The 19,948-nt window shown below is 40.3% G+C and overlaps 1 protein-coding gene across 1 annotated transcript in view; it reads right to left on the reverse strand.

Annotated features, from left to right (window-relative positions):
- itgb5 (integrin, beta 5) overlaps positions 1-19,948 on the reverse strand; it is a 60,631-nt gene that overhangs the window by 33,419 nt on the left and 7,264 nt on the right. The window contains exons 6-11 of the mRNA XM_034146506.1: positions 18,897-19,058; positions 16,221-16,316; positions 15,678-15,767; positions 12,654-12,788; positions 3,678-3,855; positions 147-401 (exon numbers count right to left, since the gene is read on the reverse strand). Of these exons, the coding sequence (XP_034002397.1) occupies positions 147-401; positions 3,678-3,855; positions 12,654-12,788; positions 15,678-15,767; positions 16,221-16,316; positions 18,897-19,058 (916 nt within the window). The remainder of the gene's footprint in view (positions 1-146; positions 402-3,677; positions 3,856-12,653; positions 12,789-15,677; positions 15,768-16,220; positions 16,317-18,896; positions 19,059-19,948) is intronic.

Genomic DNA, 19,948 nt, shown 5'->3' on the forward strand with positions numbered 1-19,948 from the left:
AACAAGTACTTTTACTTTTGGTACCTAAAGTATATTTTGATGCCGATTCTTTTGTGCGTTTTCTTTTACTTATAACACAGTCTTTTTACAATGCTACTTCTACTTGAGTAAGATATCTCAGTACGTCTTCCCCCCGCTGTTCCTACCTGAGCAGAGGATGCCTTTGTGTCGGGCGCAGGAGAAGTCGTCACACTCGCAGTAGCTCCCGTAGATCTTCCCAAACTCGGACTCGTAGCAGAGGCACTGGTTGCAGCTGCACTCGCCCCGCCCGCTGCACACCTGCTTGCCCTCCGCCTCGCGACAGGCGCTCAGGTACGAGCTACCCGACTCGCCCTCCTGACACTCGCAGCGAGCGCCCAGGTACCCCGGCTCACAGTGACACGTCCCGCAGTTATAGGTACCTGCAGGGGGCAAAACACACTTTAATCACTAATTGCATTTAGGATTATTCAGCTGCACAATTTCAGTTTCTAGCTGTTGTGGTGATCATTTCATTTTTTGCAAACTGACTGCTAAAACGCCATATATGGGGCGAAGCCTGCGAGCTAGTTCAGGCAGTCAACTCGAGCACTTATGCTGCATTCATACAGAACGCCCCTTGCCACTCTACAACCAACCAAACAGAGTCTCCTTAATATGCCGCTCTATTTAACCTGCTATTGCTGGAGCTACTTCCACGTCGCTGCTGCTCGCCTGCCCCCCCACCACCCCAGCTTCCACCCCAGCTTCCACCCCAGCTTCCACCCCAGCTTCCACCCCAGCTTCCACCCCAGCTTCCACCCCAGCTTCCACCCCAGCTTCCACCTGTAGGCTCGGGGGGTTAGTTATTTAATCATCACTCATCGTGCTATGTATATCTGTGGAGTGATGAGGCCCGAGCCTAGATGCCAAACTCAACTATATGCTGCTTCTAATAAACATATTAGAGAAACACGTGAGTTGTCTGACTGAAATAAGAATATGGGGCTTAGAAAAAAAGCACACATGTTCTCGTGATAGTGAGGTTTAATTGCCAGATTTCCACTCTTTAAAGCTGTGAACAAGTGAGGTAAGGTTGCACACTCATCAAATGTGGTACTTAGGCTAAGAAATATTTCCGCTTTGAAGCTCTGACTAGAAGCACTTGACCCTCAGAAGATGAACTGAAGTTTTCGCACCAAAAGCAAATATCCACCCTTGCAGCACCTGCTGTTCTTGGCAGGAACATCTGATCTGGGATCTGTGCGTAAAGGGCACGTCGAGACCAAACATGTCACAACCTGGGCAGGGCATGTGGGCTCAAATGTGTAGACAAAAAGGTAAACATAACCTTTCGCTGCTTGGATATTGCAGATACAACCACTGTATGCTTGGCATCCTAATCTTTTAAATAAAATGTATTTCAGTTTCAGTTCACAACTTCAGTTTCTAGCTGTTGCGATCATTTCATTTATCTCTGAAAATAAGATAAGATGCACTTTATTGATCTCAATTTGGGAAATGTTTGCGTTGCAGCAGCATAAAAAGACAAGGCAATAAGAGAAATTAAAAGACGAGAAATAAACAATCCAAAATATTTCTCAAATAGAAATAAAATAGCATTAAAAAAGTCAAAAATATACATGTGGACAACATAACAACATATAAAGCAGGATATTATATAAACATTAATTGTGCAAGGAATGGATTATTAAATATTACATTGAATATAAACCCTAATGAACAGTAGTTCCTGACATCTGAAATGTTTCCTGCCAGATTATAGTGTTTTAAACGTACCCACTTAGTCATTTAAGGCACTCACTACACTGATATGACTGTATTGCTTTTAGGGTATCTCAATGCACAGAGTATAATTTTGGCTTTATTGTCCACCATTATCTCAACACAACCACAAGTGAGAGCTTCTCCGTAATTATGCCAAGGAAAGTAGTTCAATTTGGGGGTAAAAGTAGAAGTTTTGTTTAGTTGCAGAACAAAATAGCAGGTCTGCCATCAGTGATTGAGGTGTTTGACTTCCTCGAAGGCGTAAACACTTCAGGAAGCTGAAGAGCAGCAGGTTTCTGTCCTGTGTGATTAACAAGGGCTGTGGTGGGTGTTACAGGAGGTTCCTTTCACATGGAGATTTAAGTCCCATGGCTTTTAAAAATAGTTTTGTTTCCTGCTGGGAGATGCTGTCAATCTCTGCTGTGTGACTGACATTAACAACAACCAAGAGAAACAAACGAAAAGGAATTAAAAACCAATCTAGTTGCTAATAGTTAGTAAGATTCAAATAGACCAAAACAAAACTGAAGACAAAACTAACAGAAATGTTAACTGCAAATGTAAAAGTTTTTGCAGTAAATTGGTTTTCTTTAGGGACATTTTTACTTTAAAACAATGCAGATAAATCCCTAGATTTGTTCAAGGGGGTAAGAACATATTATTATGAGCCTTGTTGATGCCAGGGTAATTCAACCCTTGAGCATTTACTCCTAATCTCCTCCTTTGAATGCATCAAACCACTTCTCAGTGTTGAAGACTAACTCTTTTGTCACTGGCCATATGGCAATTATTTGTTCAAATTGTGACAGCCATTTTCTTTGCCAGTCAATTATTCAAATCTGCCATCCACTAGCATATTTTACTATAATTTAGCTCGTACGTTGTGCTAGTTTTGTGCCCTGATTCTCTTTAAAACCATAATGTAATATTCTTATGTTATATCATTGAGCTGTGAAATGTCCAATGTAATGCACTACCTTTTGAAAGGACATCCATAACATTCATCTGTCTGCAACTTACAAATTATTTATCTAATATATCATATTCCAATTACTCTCCTTGCACTATTTCTATTCTATTCTATTTGTATTACTTGCACTATTTTAAAGGGGACCTATCATGCAAAATGCACTTTTTGATGTCTTTTCTACATCAATATGTGTCCCCGGTGTGTCGGGGAACTCACGCAGCGTCAGAAAATAAAACCCTCTCTCTTTTCCTCCATACCCAAATCTCTAAAAACGGGGCTACAACGGAGCTGATCCAGATTTGCGTCCGATATGATGTAATATCGGAAATGTGGACCCACGGCACTATCAGAAACGTTGCTATCAGAAACAATGCCCGACTGTTTTGGACGTAATATGGTCGGTGTTTACATTAGCATCGCTAACACTCAGAGCTAACCTGTACTGGAGAGCATGTGTGTGAAGAAGCAGGAAATAAAAAGGAACTCACCTTGTGGTATAACCGGCAAGAGAGAAAGCCTTTGAGCTCCATACTGTTTCAGTAATAATCCTTGATAATCCATGATATGGCGTTTCATCACGGCAGTATTTAGTTTAGACAGCAGCTGCCGGGTCCCGCATGAGCTCAGCCCCCTCCTTTTTTATTTTTTTTTAAGCTTTATACCCCAAATCAGCACTTTTGAAACAGGAAGTGAAATAGAGGGATATGAGGCATGGCTAGAATGGGTGATCTGTTTGGTATTTTGAGCAAAACACTTCATAGACATGTTTTTGATATATTTGAATATATCTGAGACCTGATGCTATTGCCTAAAAATAGCATGATAGGTGCACTTTAAATATGTTGTCTGTTTTATTGTGTTGCACTGTTGGAGGAGCCTGTGATTTCATTGACATATCTACACTGTAGCTATGCACACATGACAATAAAAGCCTTGAATCTTGAACACTTCTTGAATCTACCTATGTTGCTGCAGATGCTGCTGTTGGTGTTGGCCGTCCGGCTGCAGCCACAGTCACACCCCTGATAATCCACAGAGACCTGCAGGCTGTCTTTAAATCCCACCGGCTTGATGGTGAAGCTCTGCTCGGTGCCGCGGGGGGGGCAGCTCCTCGCCTCCACACTCACGTTAAACGATACCTACAAAGAAACAAGTGGTGTAATTAGAAAATGCACAAACACTCGCACTGATGGAGAAAAAGATAGTGACTTCCTGTTTGTGGAATGAGAAGAGTTCAAGTCAAGTTGTTGTCTGAGGACGCAAAATGATTGAAAGAGAAGGGTGAAAGGAATATAAAAAGGTAAGATAAGTGTCAAAAGAACTATAATTTCACGGGAAGACTAGGGGTAGAAGAATGGGAGAATTTGGTTAGGGGTCTTGTCAAATATCTGGAACAAACTCCCAGAAACCTGCAGGTCCGCTGCAACTCTGACTACTTTTAAATCCAGGCTGAAGACTTTATTTTTGCCGCTGCTTTTAATTGAACTATTCACATCTCACACTGCAACTTTTATTCATGTACCTGTATTATTCATGTTTTATTATCTTTGCTTTTTCTAATGTGTTTTATGCTCTTAATGTCTTTCATTTTGTAAAACACTTTGAATTGCCTTGTGTTGAAAAGTGCTATTTAAATAAACTTGCCTTGCCTCAAGTGCAGATGATTTGAGAGATAGAGTAAATACAAAAACCTCCAATCTCTTCTCTTTCTAGGTGATGTCATCCCACCCTATATTTTTTTTATGAGAGCAAACACAGCTACCATACAAACCTTTTAAGTGCTGCCAGCCTGTGGACGTGACCCACACATGACCCTGTGTTGTTACGCTCACACCAGTGGGCTTATTTCACCCAAAATTGAGTTTGCAGTGTGCAGCTGATGTGGCTTTTGCCTGTGGCAGAAAGCGAGACACGATACAAGACCAACACCCATCTGATTGCTCGGAGGAAGGAAGTCTTGACAAGAACAGAAACCCAACCCCGGCTGTTTTTTCTGTTCCAACAGGAGCACGTTCGTCTGGTATTTTACTCTTTTTTTACTCAATCACAGCAGCCATCCTCAGCGCTGTCTGTTCAAAGGCGAGCTCGGGGCTTTTTCTTTGATGTTGCCTCGACTTAAATTGATGAAATGATGCTGCTACAAATGTGCAAACTGACTGCTCAAACACCAGATATAAGACTATGATGAAATGCTTGAGAAAGAGCACACATGTTCTCGTGATAATGAGGTTCATTTGCCAGATTTCCACTCTTTAAAGCTGTGAACAAGTGAGGTAAGGTTGCACACTCTCATCAAATGTGGTTCAAAGGCTTAGAAATATTTCCGCTTTGAAGCTCTGACTAGAAGCACTTGAGCCTCAGAAGATGAACTGAAGTTTTCGCACCAAAAGCAAATATCCACCCTCGCAGCACCTGCTGTTCTTGGCAGGAACATCTGATCTGGGATCTGTGAGTAAAGGGCACGTCGAGACCAAACATGTCACAACCTGGGCAGAGCATGTGGGCTCAAATGTGTAGAACAAAAAGGTAAATATAACCTTTCTCTGCCTAGATCTGGCGAATACATCCACTGTATGCTTGGCAGCCAAATAAAAAAATAAAAAAATCAGGACATCTCAAACAGTTATTAATCTGTATTGTAATCTTTGCAAAAGGATGCATCAGCTTGACTGGTTGATACTGGTTAAGATTAAATATGTTATTTGTTTGAAAATGTGGAAGAATTTGATTATTGGAAAAGCCACTACAAGGTGTAAATTAGGCAACTAAGTTTATTTTCATTATTTGATTGATCTGCAACTTATTCTTTAGATTGATCATTGAATATTTTGGTCTACAAATCAGGGTATATGCAGGAATCCTGAAGTCAAATGTAAGACCTTTTAAGATCTTTTTTAAGACCCTTTCCATACATTTTAAGACCTCATCACCACTTCGAGTTTTAACCGGTTACCTTGGCGACACACTTTACCTCACATTGACTATATACAGTATTGATTGTCCTTCCTCCTTATCTTCCAACCATTTGGACGCAGACTTGCATTTCCCCATAACGATGTTGTTTAACAACCGGCGTAAACGGACCTTCGCGCGCTATCAAGCAGTGAGCGTGCGATGTCCTGTTCAGATGACGTCAAATCCAACGGGATGCCCTAAATAAACTACACAGAATCACACTACACACCTACGCAATGATTACATTCAGGCAGACTGTAGAATACAACCTCTTTGGACAATTTATATACTTATTGAAAACAAGCTACAAAATGTAATACCTTGGAAAATGCCCTTTAATACTTTTTAATAGCCTTCATTTTCACTAAATTGATTTATCAACTTTTAATACTTTTAAAGACCCCGCAGACACCCTGATAAAATGTCAGAATACAGTAAACAATGTCTAGACCTGTTGTCAAGTCCAAGGTGATGCAGGAAATCTCCATATTAAGAGGTGCAAAAACAGCTTTGTCTGTTATTTTTGCATGAAAAATAAAACACATTTAATTGAAATAGATAAATATATGGCAATTTCTATTTATTTTTTGCTATTTTTCCCAGCTGTAGTCTAAATGATCACCGCCATAAGATTCCAGGACGATCAAAATTGACTATAACAAACAATTAATGCAGGTTATGATGGGAAACGTAAGAAATAATGATACGTAAACACACTGCTAGTCTGTTGTCAAGCATGTTTTGTTAAAAAAAAATACGACTCACTGTAAACTCTGGTATCATTAACTTTGTTTTCTATCACTTTATTTAATCTTAAAGACTTAACACTGACACCAAATGCAACAACATCCAACATTTTAACCATAAATACCAACCCTCTTTTCTAAAAGAAATCAAGATATATAGGGATTTTACTATCCAGCATATATAACAAGCTGATTCATGACACAGGAAAGGTCTACGTCACATGTTACCCGGACTCCCCCCTTGAGCGCGGGAAGCTTAACGAGTTAACGAAGGACACAATTAGATTAACTGTAAATATGAGTCGCGAGGATCATGTGCCTGCTGAGGACAACTGGGAGGTTGTGGAGATATAACGGTTCAAAAAGTTAGCAGGAAGTAGTAGTAACGGAGGACAGTGGGGGTAAGGAGATGATACATTGAGACTAAACTCATTGAGAAAAACGCCTCGACAGCGAGTAATGTAATTCGAGGAGAGATGTATAGTAGGGAATCAGTTCAGGGAAGGATAGGAGAGGCACGGTGTTGAACTTACTATTAAAGAGGTGGGACGACTGAATCAAATGTGTACAGGACAACGTGATACAAGAGCAGAGCAAACCTCCACTAAGGACACATTTGGATCATACTATAACCAAATGTTGTTCCAATTTCAGTGAGAGTTCAAGCTAATTTTCAGAATATTCCTACACCACCTGAATGCAGCATAAAGTCCCCTATCCGGTAAAGTTTAATATAAATTGTGTGTCTACATCATGTGTCTTTCACCCTCTGTCTGAAACCAGAGCCCAGTCTGATCTGATTGGTTAGCTGGCCGGCTCTGTAAGTTCTTATAACTGACTTAAGTTCTTATAACTGACTTCAATTCAATTAACTGAGATACTGTAAATGAAGCTCAAACTAAACAACACATAATCAAATTAAAACACCAAAACTCTTTCATTAAATTGCCTGAAGCCTATTCAACGTCATACATTTCCAGAATGAAGCCATCTTAACTGCATCCACTGCAGCTAGCATTTCTCCTCCTGCCAGTTCACTTCTTCTTTCACTTCTTTCATGGCTTTCAGTGTCTCAGGCCTCCTCCTGCCTACTTTTGTGTGAGGTCATTGAGATGCAGCATGAGGCTCCATGGCGAGCTAACACACTGAAACCCTGGGCCACATCCTCAGAAACACTGGGAAGTTTGGCACCCTGCGCACTGTCCTCAATCTCCTTTCACTGCGGAGGATAGGCCCATCACCCCAGAGCCCCCCCTCTATTCACGGCTGTTGTTCTGCCTCAGCTCCTCCGGCACCCTTTCCCATCCAGAACCCAGGAAAATAAAGCGGTGGATAGAAAAGCACGGGGGGTTTGGAGGAGAAGAGTTCCCACTGTGTGACAGCATGTATGAAGCTGCCCCTTGCTAGCATTTTCAATGGATCCAGGACTCAAGACAGATCTTAATTGAAGCCTGTATAGAATATAAAGTGACCAGCAGAGAGAGGGCTGTGCAAAATGCAAAGTAATTAACATGTACCATCGTCCTGGGTCACATGACCTCGGCTTTTGTTCAGAGACAGAAACTGAGAAGCATCCCAACTGGCTAAGAGCCATGGAAACACAGCAGTCTTCAAACATTCAATATATTATTCTCATGTGTGCTCATACATGGGTGCACCATCCAGAATCCACATAAGAAACGAGCTGGTCGGGAGAACAGAAAACAAGAGCTGCCTTCATCACAAAGTGAGTTTCAGGTCCTGCATTATGTAATAACTCCACAAACAGTCATTCATGTTCACTTCATTATGCAACCGAGAAAGCATCCCAACTGCATGCAGGTCCTTTACTTAAGTAAAAGTACTAATACTCCAATTTAAAACTCAGTAAAATCCACATAAAGGAGTAAAAGTTTAGTAATTGCAGAAAAGTTACTTAAAATTTGAAGGTAAAACATTTGAAGAAGTTAAAACTGTGAAATATTTTTACACAAAAATGAAAATCGTTAAAACACTTAAATGCATCATCTAAAAATTCACCCTAAAAATAAGAAAAGAGCTGCTCCCCAATTTAGGAGAACAGGAAAAAGGGGCGGGGCTTGGCCATACAAATATATGAAGTAATAACACTGCATTACGTAATAACTAATCAATCAAATCATATATGTTATGTCATTATCTGCTGCCCTTTGTTGACAGCATGACCGCAATACATCATAAAACATTAATTTTTTTAATGTCACATATTGCAGTGGTGGTTATCACAAAAAAGCAAGTGTGCCGTTTCTATGTGCTGGGGACCAATACTTTACATTACAAACATAAAACCTTTGTTTACTCAACATTTCCAGGTTCCCAAAAGGACTCTAGGAGCTGGCTACTAGACTATTGAACACAAACAGAGGGATTGAAGCTGGACCTACAGAGCAGTCGATGTTCAGATTGAAAACACGACTGTTATAAAACACATGGGGCTGTGTTATTGTGTTATTGTGTTATTGTGTGTACTTGTTGCTCCAGGCACCAGAGAGCAGATCCAGAAAGTCCAGTTTGAGAATCAGATCCATGAGCTCTAACGACTATCAGACTGCACGTCACTGCACAGAAGTTTAATAACAACATGAACACAGCCTGGAGACAAAAGAGGGAGAGACTCAAAGCTCTGAGATGTATCCGCTGCAGATTAAATCCAGCTGAGAGCCAGAATATTTCCTCAGGAATGATCCCAGTCTGCCAGAGAGAGCTGTTTGATGGTAATAAGGCATTTCCTTTGTTAGGATGTATTAGATACAGAGGTGGGAAGTAGTGGAGTACACATACTTCGTTACTGTACATTGTTCTGGTATCAGTACTTTACTCCACTACTTATTGTTCTGACGACTTTTTACTTTGACTTCTTACATTTTGAACACAAATACCTGAACTTTCTACTTCTTACATGTTGAACACAAATACCTGTACTTTCTACTTCTTACATGTTGAACCCAAATACCTGTACTTTCTACTTCTTACATGTTGAACACAAATACCTGTACTTTCTACTTCTTACATGTTGAACCCAAATACCTGTACTTTCTACTTCTTACATGTTGAACACAAATACCTGTACTTTCTACTTCTTACATGTTGAACACAAATACCTGTACTTTCTACTTCTTGCATTTTCCAAACAGGCTGGTTCCTTTAGTTTGAATGTGTGTTTGGTGGCGTGATCATTATTATTTAGAGTCATTGCGTGCCTATTGATTTGAACACGATCCGTGTATCCATCATTTCCTGGTCTTCTCTAAAGAAGAGGGACCAATGAAAACGTTGTCATGTTGCCGTTGTTCAGCATGGAAACATTCATTAGCTAACAATGACATTATTGTTCTATTAATATAAAGGGAGGTCAGGTACTCTTTAAAACAGCTGCTAGTTATGGGTACTTTTTACTGAAGTACACTTCAAAGCCCTCTTTACTTTCACTTGAGTAAAGAAGTTTAGTCAGTACTTCTACTTTTACCAGAGTATTTTTAAACACGAGTATCTGTACTTCTACTTGAGTAAAGGATACGTGTACTTTTGCCATCTCTGATTAGATAAGCCTTATTAAGAGATCCACACACAAAGAACAGTTTCAGGTGAGGAGAGCAACAAAGAGCGTGACCCGGAGTAACCTCTCACAGAAACTCAGAGTCGATGTGACTTTCATTACTGCGACTCCACATGTGCCAGCGCTGTCTCTTTGGTTACAGCGAGGAGCAACATAAACCGTAACCCCCCCCCCCCCCCCCCCCCCTGGATCTCAGACAGGAAGTCACTTCAGAGGACTCAAAGGTCACACAGATTGCCAAGTCACAACGTGCTGTCTTTAGCCATTGACTCAGATTATTAATAGCATTTTGAGCGGAGTAGAAGTAATAGGGCAGGACCTAAAATCTCTAAAAAGACATTATTTATTAGGGGGATTTTCCTTTTTATGGACAAATAACATTACCAGTTCATAGATATATCTGCCCAAACACTTTTTGTAACACTTTCTATAATGCCCATGTCTATAATGCATTTTAAATGTACCTTTAATGTGTTATTATCCATTTAAAGCGCTGTATAATTATGTATTCAACACTTCCTGAAACCATATGACTCAACCTCTGACTACAATGTGCTGCGAGCTATTGAATTTACAGGAACACCTTTTTCTTTCTGTTAATCATAACATGGGGAGCAATTTACTGGAAACAATCGCAACGTCAGTGCCAAACCAAAATCATTTCCAAAACAAAAAGCACAAATGTTAGCCACTATTTAAATCAGTTTGAATCTGCAGCCTCTCTACACTCTGACAACTATTTCCATGTGCCCTCAATTATGCTAAAAATGTGTTTTTCTAAATGTGCCACAAAAGTGATTTGATCTCTGGAAGAAAAGCTTGGGACTTTTTCATCCTGTCTCGATGTTTTTCAAATCCTAAATGCAAACTAGTGCTATGGTAGTTGCAAAAACTCCATCATAGAAGGGTGTCTATGTTTTATCTTGATAATACTACAAACCAAGTTATTTCATTTCATTTCAAACCTTTATTTAACCAGATTGGTCCCATTGAGATCATAGATCTCTTTTTCAAGGGAGACCTGCAGCATATAGGTTCCACATGAAACATAAAACAATAAAGGACATCATACATTATATTTACAGGATACATTTACATAGTTATAGACATTTACAAGTACCCATGGTATCAACGAGCATTTCATTTAGCCTAGCTTTAAAAACATGCAGAGGAATGAGATTGCTCAGTTTCTTCTTGCTGAAGATTGTTCCAAGCAAGTGGAGCTGCGCACATAAAAGCTGTCTTACCTAAGGCAGTCCTTGCTCTTGGCACATCTAACAATACTACATCATGCGATCTCAGACAATAGCTGCTTGCATCTCTCTGTGTTATCAGAGAGCAGATATAATACGGGAGTTTACCCAACAAAGCTTTATAAATAAACGTGTACCAATGACTGAGCCTCCGTACAGTAAGTGATGGCAAACGTGATAGTTATGAACTAACAACAGCATCATTATTCACTTGAATGTTTTTTCCAGGACAATTTTTGCTGAAACTAAAAGCGCCCTACAGCCCACTGCATGGAACATCTGATTCATTCAAAAACAGCCATCCTGAAGATGACAAATACAGCAGTGACTCAGGCAGTAGGGGCTTGGACTGTGAGCTGTAGGGTCACCGGTTCAAGTCCCCGACCAGACCTAAATATGGAGTGTGGACTGCTACTTGGAGAGGTCCCAGTTCACCTCCTGCCCTGCTGTGGTGCCCTTGAGCAAGGCACCGGACAACCCCTTTCCCCCCTCACTCCCATTGCTCCCCGGGCGCTGTACAATAGCTCCTAGTACTAGACTCCTGGTACTAGGATGGGTTAAAAGCAGATAACAAATGTCACTGTGTGCTCTGCATGTGTGACCATTAAAAAGGGGTTCATCCTTCCGATTCTATTCTATTCTATCTATTAACACAGTCTCTGACTCCAAATGTCCTCAAAATAGAAATTGTGACCATCGAACTGGAGATCATACCAGATCAAATGTACAGTACATATAGCAGGCTCTGTATGTTCATTGTAATGTTGTGTTTAATGCATTCTTGTTGCAACTGGAGCTGCTGTGATGCAAGAAACATGTAAGACTTGATCTGACCATCGAGTATTTGTCTTTGTTGGGAAAATACTGAATGTACTCTTCTAATATCAGAGTAACATGATAACAAAGGTATCCCAACTGTAGCTGTGTGCATGCCAGGATGTATGATTACCTAGAAGAGCATCAGGACTGTTTTAGGCATATGATAGCTATGTGATTAACATGATGATTCAGCCTCTATGGAGATAGACATATGACAAGCATGATCATTTCTGACGTGGAGCTAATCTGAAGTAAACATTGAATACTGCTTTCTATTCCTCCATCTTGTGACTGTGTAACTCCCTCTCTTGGATATCAGCATGTGAAGGACACTGTTCAGGAACTAGTTGATGCTCTGTATGTGATGACTACTTCCATTCTGGAGAGGATCAGAAATACATGGATCCTGAGATTGAAGCTCAAGCCGGTGACGAGTGATATTTTTCAAACAGTCTTCATTAAGCTACTGATAAAGTTTGCTGTATCACATAGAAAAAAAAGTCTACGGTGGAGAGAACCACACTGGAATACTTCTTCAGGACCAACAGGATGCTTTAAATATGTATAAAGTGAGGAGAGCAGGGACTCACAGTGTCTCCTATCTTCAGGTCGGCACACTTCCTGAGGCCCGGCAGCGGCTTCCCGTCCTGGCAGGTGGCGGTGAACGAGAGGCTGATGTCCTCCGGGTGCTCCCACACCGACAGCTCCACTTTAGAGCGGATATTCTGAGGAGAAGGAGGAGGAGGAGGAGGAGGAGGACACATCGTTGGTGTTAGAGACTCAGGGTTTAAAACAAGGCTTCTCTGCATAATGAAAAGAAGTTGCATATTCATATTTGCCAGTGTCCTGAAAGTAGTAAATGTAACGCCTCACACGCAGCCATTTATATAAAACCACCTCAGTTTATCTTCATCAGGCCCATAACTCTGGAGTAACAGTGTGGAAAAGAGTGAAACACGGGGAATGTGTTGCCTCGGTTCGTTGCATTTTTATAGTTAATCTCACCAAAAACCACAGGCGCTGTGTCTGGACGCAGGTTGTGTGTGTGTGTGTGTGTGTGTGTGTGTGTGTGTGTGTGTGTGTGTGTGTGTGTGTGTGTGTGTGTGTGTGTGTGTGTGTGTGAGAAATACCAAGACTGCTTGCACTGCCAGCTGCATGTGGCTCTCACACCAAATCTAAAGTTACAAATGTGCTGCAACTTTACCCAAGAATTTTTGGGGTTATTTTATGTTTTTGTACAATATTATTTTCCATTTTATAATAGTTTTTTTTATTGAATTAAATAAGAAAACATATTTCTTCTTTCTTTCCTTATTGATTCCAACTTAAAGGTAGGGTAGGTAAGAATGCTATCGGGATGTTAAGAGCATTCCATGGAATATAACAAAAAGTGTTTCTGAAGTGAATGACCTACCCTACCTTTAAACTACACTAATATATTATTCATCCTTAATTGGGATATTCTTAAAATGTTCCAAAAAATGGCTGAAATTGTTACGATTTTCCCAATTTAGGATAAAAATATATATAATTTCTCTAACTTTGTTTTTGTCTGCACCATAACAAACTAAAGCAACTCCCTTGTGTGAGTAAACTTGGCAATGAACCTGATCTGATTGACTCTCTCTCTCTCTCACACACACACTTACACTGTACTGACCCTCAACACGGTCCCAACAGGGAGCACTTTGAGTCAAACTTTAGGAAAAATCAGAAGGTTACACAAGGTAACCTCCCAGTGTTTAGTGAAGCCCACGGAGCTAACAGCCCAGAGTTATAATGTGGCAGCAGGAATGTTAATAAGGCCGTGAGTCAATGCTCTTCATTCAAACTCACTCCCACACGCTGAGCACATCAAGTCTGGTCTGACAAACGTTTCTGTCGCAGAGAATACGCTGCCACGGGCTAAAAAAGGTTCCTCCTGACTGAGGCAAGGAAACATCTGCACACCCACACAGGAAAACATCCAGGGAACGGCTCATGCAGTTCACTTCAGAAAGTTTAACAGACGAACGGAAATGTGTTTTATAAGACAGGAAATCAGATGAATATCAGTCTTCAGGTGAGGGTGGTGGACATCCTAGAGAATAATGTGACATATACTTATTAGGGTGTGTCGTTACTGTTTGTTCGGTGCTAAAATAGAACATTTTGCATGATTACCAAACATTTGCAAGAGCTTTGGTTCATTTTTGGAAGTGTTGGTCAGCTTTTTAAAATGAGAGATGAGCAAATCCTGCAGGAAAAGTGCAGCCTATTGTTTATTTTAATATGGGCTCTCTTGTAGAAGTCACACAGATATTTAATATTGCATCCACTGAAGTCAGGCTTGAATGTTTTTGCAGCTAAAAGCTTCTATTTTTGAATTTTAGATTGACTGTTTAGAGTCAAACTCAAGTGTCTCATGTGAGGCGAAATCAAATGTAAGGTAGGACAGTAGGGTTCATTTAAAGGGCCCCTGTCATCCGGTTATTACCCGTCCCCTTGTGTGTTATGAAGGTTTTTCTGCATGTAAGCGGTCTGCAGACGCCCTCAAAGTACACCCTGTAGCGAGTAAAACTCTAACACAGAAAAGACCTGTCTATGCTGCCCCAGAACGCCTCGTTGGACATTTCTCATTTTCCATTGTTTTCTTCCTGGGTTCTGTGACGTGTGAATACCCAAATCAACAACAAATTACCGGATTGGCCCAAATGGACCAATCCGCGGAGCACCTCACACACCAGGATCCCTTGGCTAACTAACAGGGAGTCCCCATTGACTTGCATAGAGCTCCCTGGTTGGTAATAGACGAGTTGGGATGGTGGAGAAATGCTCTCCGCAGACCCATTCTCACAGCATTTATAAACCTTTTTCTTACTCAATATCAAGCCACACTTATTGTTTTTACTTCGGCTGTGAGTGTTTGTGTGCTCAGGATGAGTTTCGCTGTATCGCCGACCCGGAAACCTGTCCGCTCCTCGCAGCAGCTCGCAGCAGCGGCTCGCCGCAACGAGCCTCGCAACGAGCCTCGCAACGAGCCTCGCAACGTCCCGACCAATCAGAGCACACTGGGCTCACAGGGAGGGGGGGGGGCAGGAGCGCCAACAAGCCGTTTAGGACAGAGAGTGAATACACATACTATACAGAGATGCTGTATGAGAAACCAATGTGAGTTTGGAAAATTGCACAATATAAATCTATTCTAGTATACCTCAACAATGGAAATATGATCAGTAGAAATGGCCATGACATGGGACCTTTAAACCATTTCTTATTTTTGATTTAATACTGACTTCTACATCTGTCAATTGATTCATCTTCAAATAATTACTGTCCCTATGGGAAAAATCGCACGGAGAAAAAAAATCCAATTTGCTACAAAGTCAGCTGTTAAAACCACTTCCTGACGACAGATGAGAAACCCAGCTTGTGTGTGAGCTGTCAGCTGGAGGCTCATTAGCAGCGTCTCAGTAGTGCGAAGACTTTAAAGAATTTCCCTCCCTCTTCCTCCCCCTTCCCCCCCCTCTCTTGTCTTTCTTCTCAAATCCCTGTCTGTCTTTCCTTGGCTCTCACACACACATAAACAGGAAACCACACACACACACACTCACTGACAGATAGTCTTTACTCACGTTGTACGCTGCGATGATCAGCTGAATGACGTTCTTAGAGTCCGTGTCCAGGATTTCTACCGTGGTTCCAGGTATGAGTGCAGTGAAGTTCTTTAAAAAGGGAAACAAATGTAATATATCGTAGCTTGCATGAAAGAAAATTCTCCTGTCAACAATATTTTTGTAGGCAACGGCGACATTATTAAACAAATACATAAATAATAAGATAAATGTAAGTTCACCTCTAACAACATGTCAAATACAAATCATTTGTTTCCAAACACTTAAGATGACTGACAGCTTGTTCAAAATGTTGAATTATTTGTTTATTCTTAAGATAAATCCTGAAATTTTTTAAGGATCATTCGATTTATTAAGACGAACAACCACTTATATAACCCAAATAAAAAAATGGATATGCATTTATGTGTTTTAATGTTAAAAAAAAATATTATTAGATGTTCAGATTTTTCGTATTTTGAAATGAGCCCGTCGTTAAACGTCATTGGCCATATAATAAATAGGAAAAGTATGCAAGATAAAAAAAAGTGGGAATCAAAGTACCTTGTAAATAACGTAGAGGCGTTTCGTCACGGCGAAGATGAGGAAGATATTATTTTCGGCCAGTTTCTCCCCCAGCAGAGCCAGAGAGGGATAGTCCTGTGAGGAGAGATTGCAAGGCATTATGGGTATTTTCACAAACAGGAAGCTCACTACCGGATGCTCTTCTGACCCGTGTTGTGTTTACATTGCTCTGCTGGCTCTTTGACACCAGAGCTTCATGTTATCTCTTTTCAGCATCAGAGAGTCTGAGAGCGTTCCAGATCGCACTTTGAGACGTGGTTATCTTTATTGGATTCAATTCGGCCCTGAGAGACATTTTTATTTAAGACATATGGAATATAAACAAACTCCCAGTGATTTGTATCCATAACCAATGACATAGTTTTACTGAAAAAACAGAAATGGGACTTATGCAACACCATATGCTTAGAGTATGAAAGAAGAGGAACTCCAACAGCACTAAAATGTAGGGTTTTTTTGTCTAAAATTACGATTGATTGATTATAATAATATCTGCAGCCCACAAATGTTATAAGCCAATCATGAATATCTCTCTACAGGGTTCATACACTTTTTCACCAATGATTTTCAATTACTTCTCCATGACCTTTACCGCATTTTCCATGACCAAAAAAATGACTCTTTCTCAGCGGTACCACTGAAAATGGTTTATTTGAACATGGAACAGGAAAATAAGGTCTGCATATGAAACATGTTGTGCCTATCCAAAACAAATCCAATAGTTGGCTTACTAGCTTCTACACGCTAAAGCAACTCAAATCTCTCACCAGCAAAATACCTCGACAGTTAAATGCCATTTTACGTTTCATTACTATACGATACAGTATTTATTATTGTTATAGTATTACTATTTCGGCGATTAGATAAAATATAAATTATATTTGATGCAACTTTAGTTACATTTCCATGACTTTTCCAAAACTTTGGGAAAAATATTGTTTTCCATAACTTTTCCAGGGCCTGGAATTAGCATTTTGAATTTCCATGACTTTTCCAGGTTCCGTAAGAACCCTGTCTCTAAAACATAAGATAATACATTTGATTATATAAAATGATTGTGACCGAACTTATTTCCCTATTTCTAATCTGTGGACTGTGAAAACAGTCTAAAATTAACTTACTAACTATAAAAAACATTGGGGGAATCAATGCTATGGGTAATAAGAAAATAGGACCACATTTATTTGTGTATCACTTCCTGCATGAGGCCCAGTGTTTTCCCCAAACCATTGCAACTTGTGTCAGGCACAAAGAGACTGAGGTAAAGAAAGTCTTCTCCTTGTTATGCGGTCTTATGAAATTGTTTGTTTCGAGTGGACACAAAAATTCCCCCATTAAATGAGAGCGCAGTGCAGTTCACATGATGATGATACGTTTGATAGCATTAGTCCTCTGGCATCTCAGACTGTATGCACGTATCATGTGAGCAAAACTGTTTGTGTGTGATTTTAATGCATCTGACAACAACATACTCCTGATCAGCATTATCACTCATATCATAAATGTCAGATGGAAGAGTGAATGAGGACAGGGATTTAGACTAACATTTCAAATCTATTTGTATCTCTGCACGCTCTTCAGCTGTGTAACAAGTCAACAGTCTATTCTGAGGGTTTTCTGGCAGCCTCCAGGTATAATGTGTGTATCGGACCTTCTCTCTGCTATTAATACACACAAGTTCTTACTCAGGTTGCCGGGCTGAATTAGAATTTATTTGAAGCTGAATTCACATAAGTAGTTCTTTGATATTGAACCAGATGAAGTGAAAAATATCTGACATAAAACGTATTTAAATCAAGTTATTTATGCTAAGGCTTAGAGCCATGTGTAGCTAGAAACTCATGAAAGGTAAGTTTATTATCATACAAGAAACCTCGTCATCTAAGAAGGAAGCTGCTCAAAGAGTGAGACATTACTCACTCTTTGAGTAAACATTGCTAATTCCAATGTCCATGTACAGCTGGAGTCTGTATGGAAAAGTACCTGAAGGTGTGTAATAGACTCTGGCAATGTGTGACCCAGTGAACTACAGGTTTAAGTTAGAGGACTTAAAGCTGCAGTGTGAATGTTCTGCTTTATGATATTGTTACAAGATGATTGCTTGAGGGGATTAAATGTGATAAATAGTATAAATTGAACAGAATACATCCTGTTGCTTAAATAAGACTGCACCTCTTTTTGGGGATATGGCCAAAACCTCCTATCCGGATAATATAGTAATAGCTTATCCTCTAGGTAATTTCATCACTTGTATGTATATCATGATATAGCATGTTTTCCTGGTAAGTCGATAAATAAACATTCTTTATGTAAAAACCACATGGTAAAGCCTACTTTTGCATACTCCCGTTTAAATAAAATAAATGACAAATGACGAAACATTTGCGATATTACTAATCATAATATCTATATAATTTAATTATTTAATTGAAGATATGACTTAATTGAAAAGCGATAAATTATCATATTAAATCATTGCACAGCCCTACTCTCAAGCTAACTGTAATGTTTAATTTGATAAAAGTCTACTAATTAGTCAGAATTATCCTGATGAGGTAGATTTAAAGAAATAAATCCATTTACAGCATAGACAACCAAATGATAAATATGATAATGTGAACATATATAAAAAGGATGGACCCAGGAAAAACTCACCATCTGTGTGGAGGCGCTGTACTCGTTCTTGTCGTTGAGGTGGCACTCCCCGTCGTGGGGCTGCACGAGGCCCCCCAGCCGTCCGTCCAGAGCCAGGTGAGGAACATCGTCTGTGGCGAACACCAGCAGGTGGTACGCCTCCTTCCTCCAGCCGATCTCCTCCTGAGAGAGACACAGCAGGTCAGGACCACGGAGTATAAAGAGAGCTGGATGCAGCGTGGGAGGCAGGACACGTTCATTTCTAGGGAAGTTGCTCAGTGGCGCATGAAGCCAAAATATGACTGACTCTCCAGAGCAAAAATACCTGCATCTGGACCCATAGAGCATGCACACCTGAGTTTTCATTAAGTCCCGCCTTTGATCTCCCGATTTTATCTCAGTGAAATGAATGGAGAGAAAAAATTACTCGGATTCGGCTTAAAGCGCATTTTACAACTTTTAGAACCAAATGATTAATACAACGAGTTGATTTAGTTAAAAAATCATCTTATTTGCAGATGTCTCTTTCCTAATGTAAGTCAATGGGAAAAAGTATTTTTGCGCCAAATGACGTTAAACGGACTGACACCGAAGTTGTAGTACCGCCGTTTGGCCACTACGAACATTTGCTTCAACGACAGGCACACTTCCTGTCGGCTTGGTCAGGACTGTTGAGGTCTCCATATTAAAGGTAGGCTAGGTAAGAATGGAGAAACCAGCTCGAGTGCGCGAGAATTTGAAAGTACGCAGCCGAAAAAAATCTGCCCCTTCCTTCAGACTTCCTTACAGAGCCCCTCCTCCAACACACACGAACGCGCACATGACCAATGAGGGCACGAGATAAGTTTGTGCACGAGATGGAAGGCTGACAGGCAGGTAGGCCATCCAGTTATTTTAGCCGGGCCGGCTCAGATGATTGGTTGTGCTTTTTACAGCACCACGGCTTCCACAGATTTAATTTTTTTATGTATTTATTGTCAAAGCATTTAATGTCTTCATTGCTATCGGGATGTTAAGAGCATTCCATGGAATATAACAAAAAGTGTTGAAGTTAGAATTTAAATGTCAGAACT

This window comes from Trematomus bernacchii, unplaced genomic scaffold (genome assembly GCF_902827165.1).
Source record: "Trematomus bernacchii unplaced genomic scaffold, fTreBer1.1, whole genome shotgun sequence".
Taxonomy (NCBI): domain Eukaryota; kingdom Metazoa; phylum Chordata; class Actinopteri; order Perciformes; family Nototheniidae; genus Trematomus; species Trematomus bernacchii.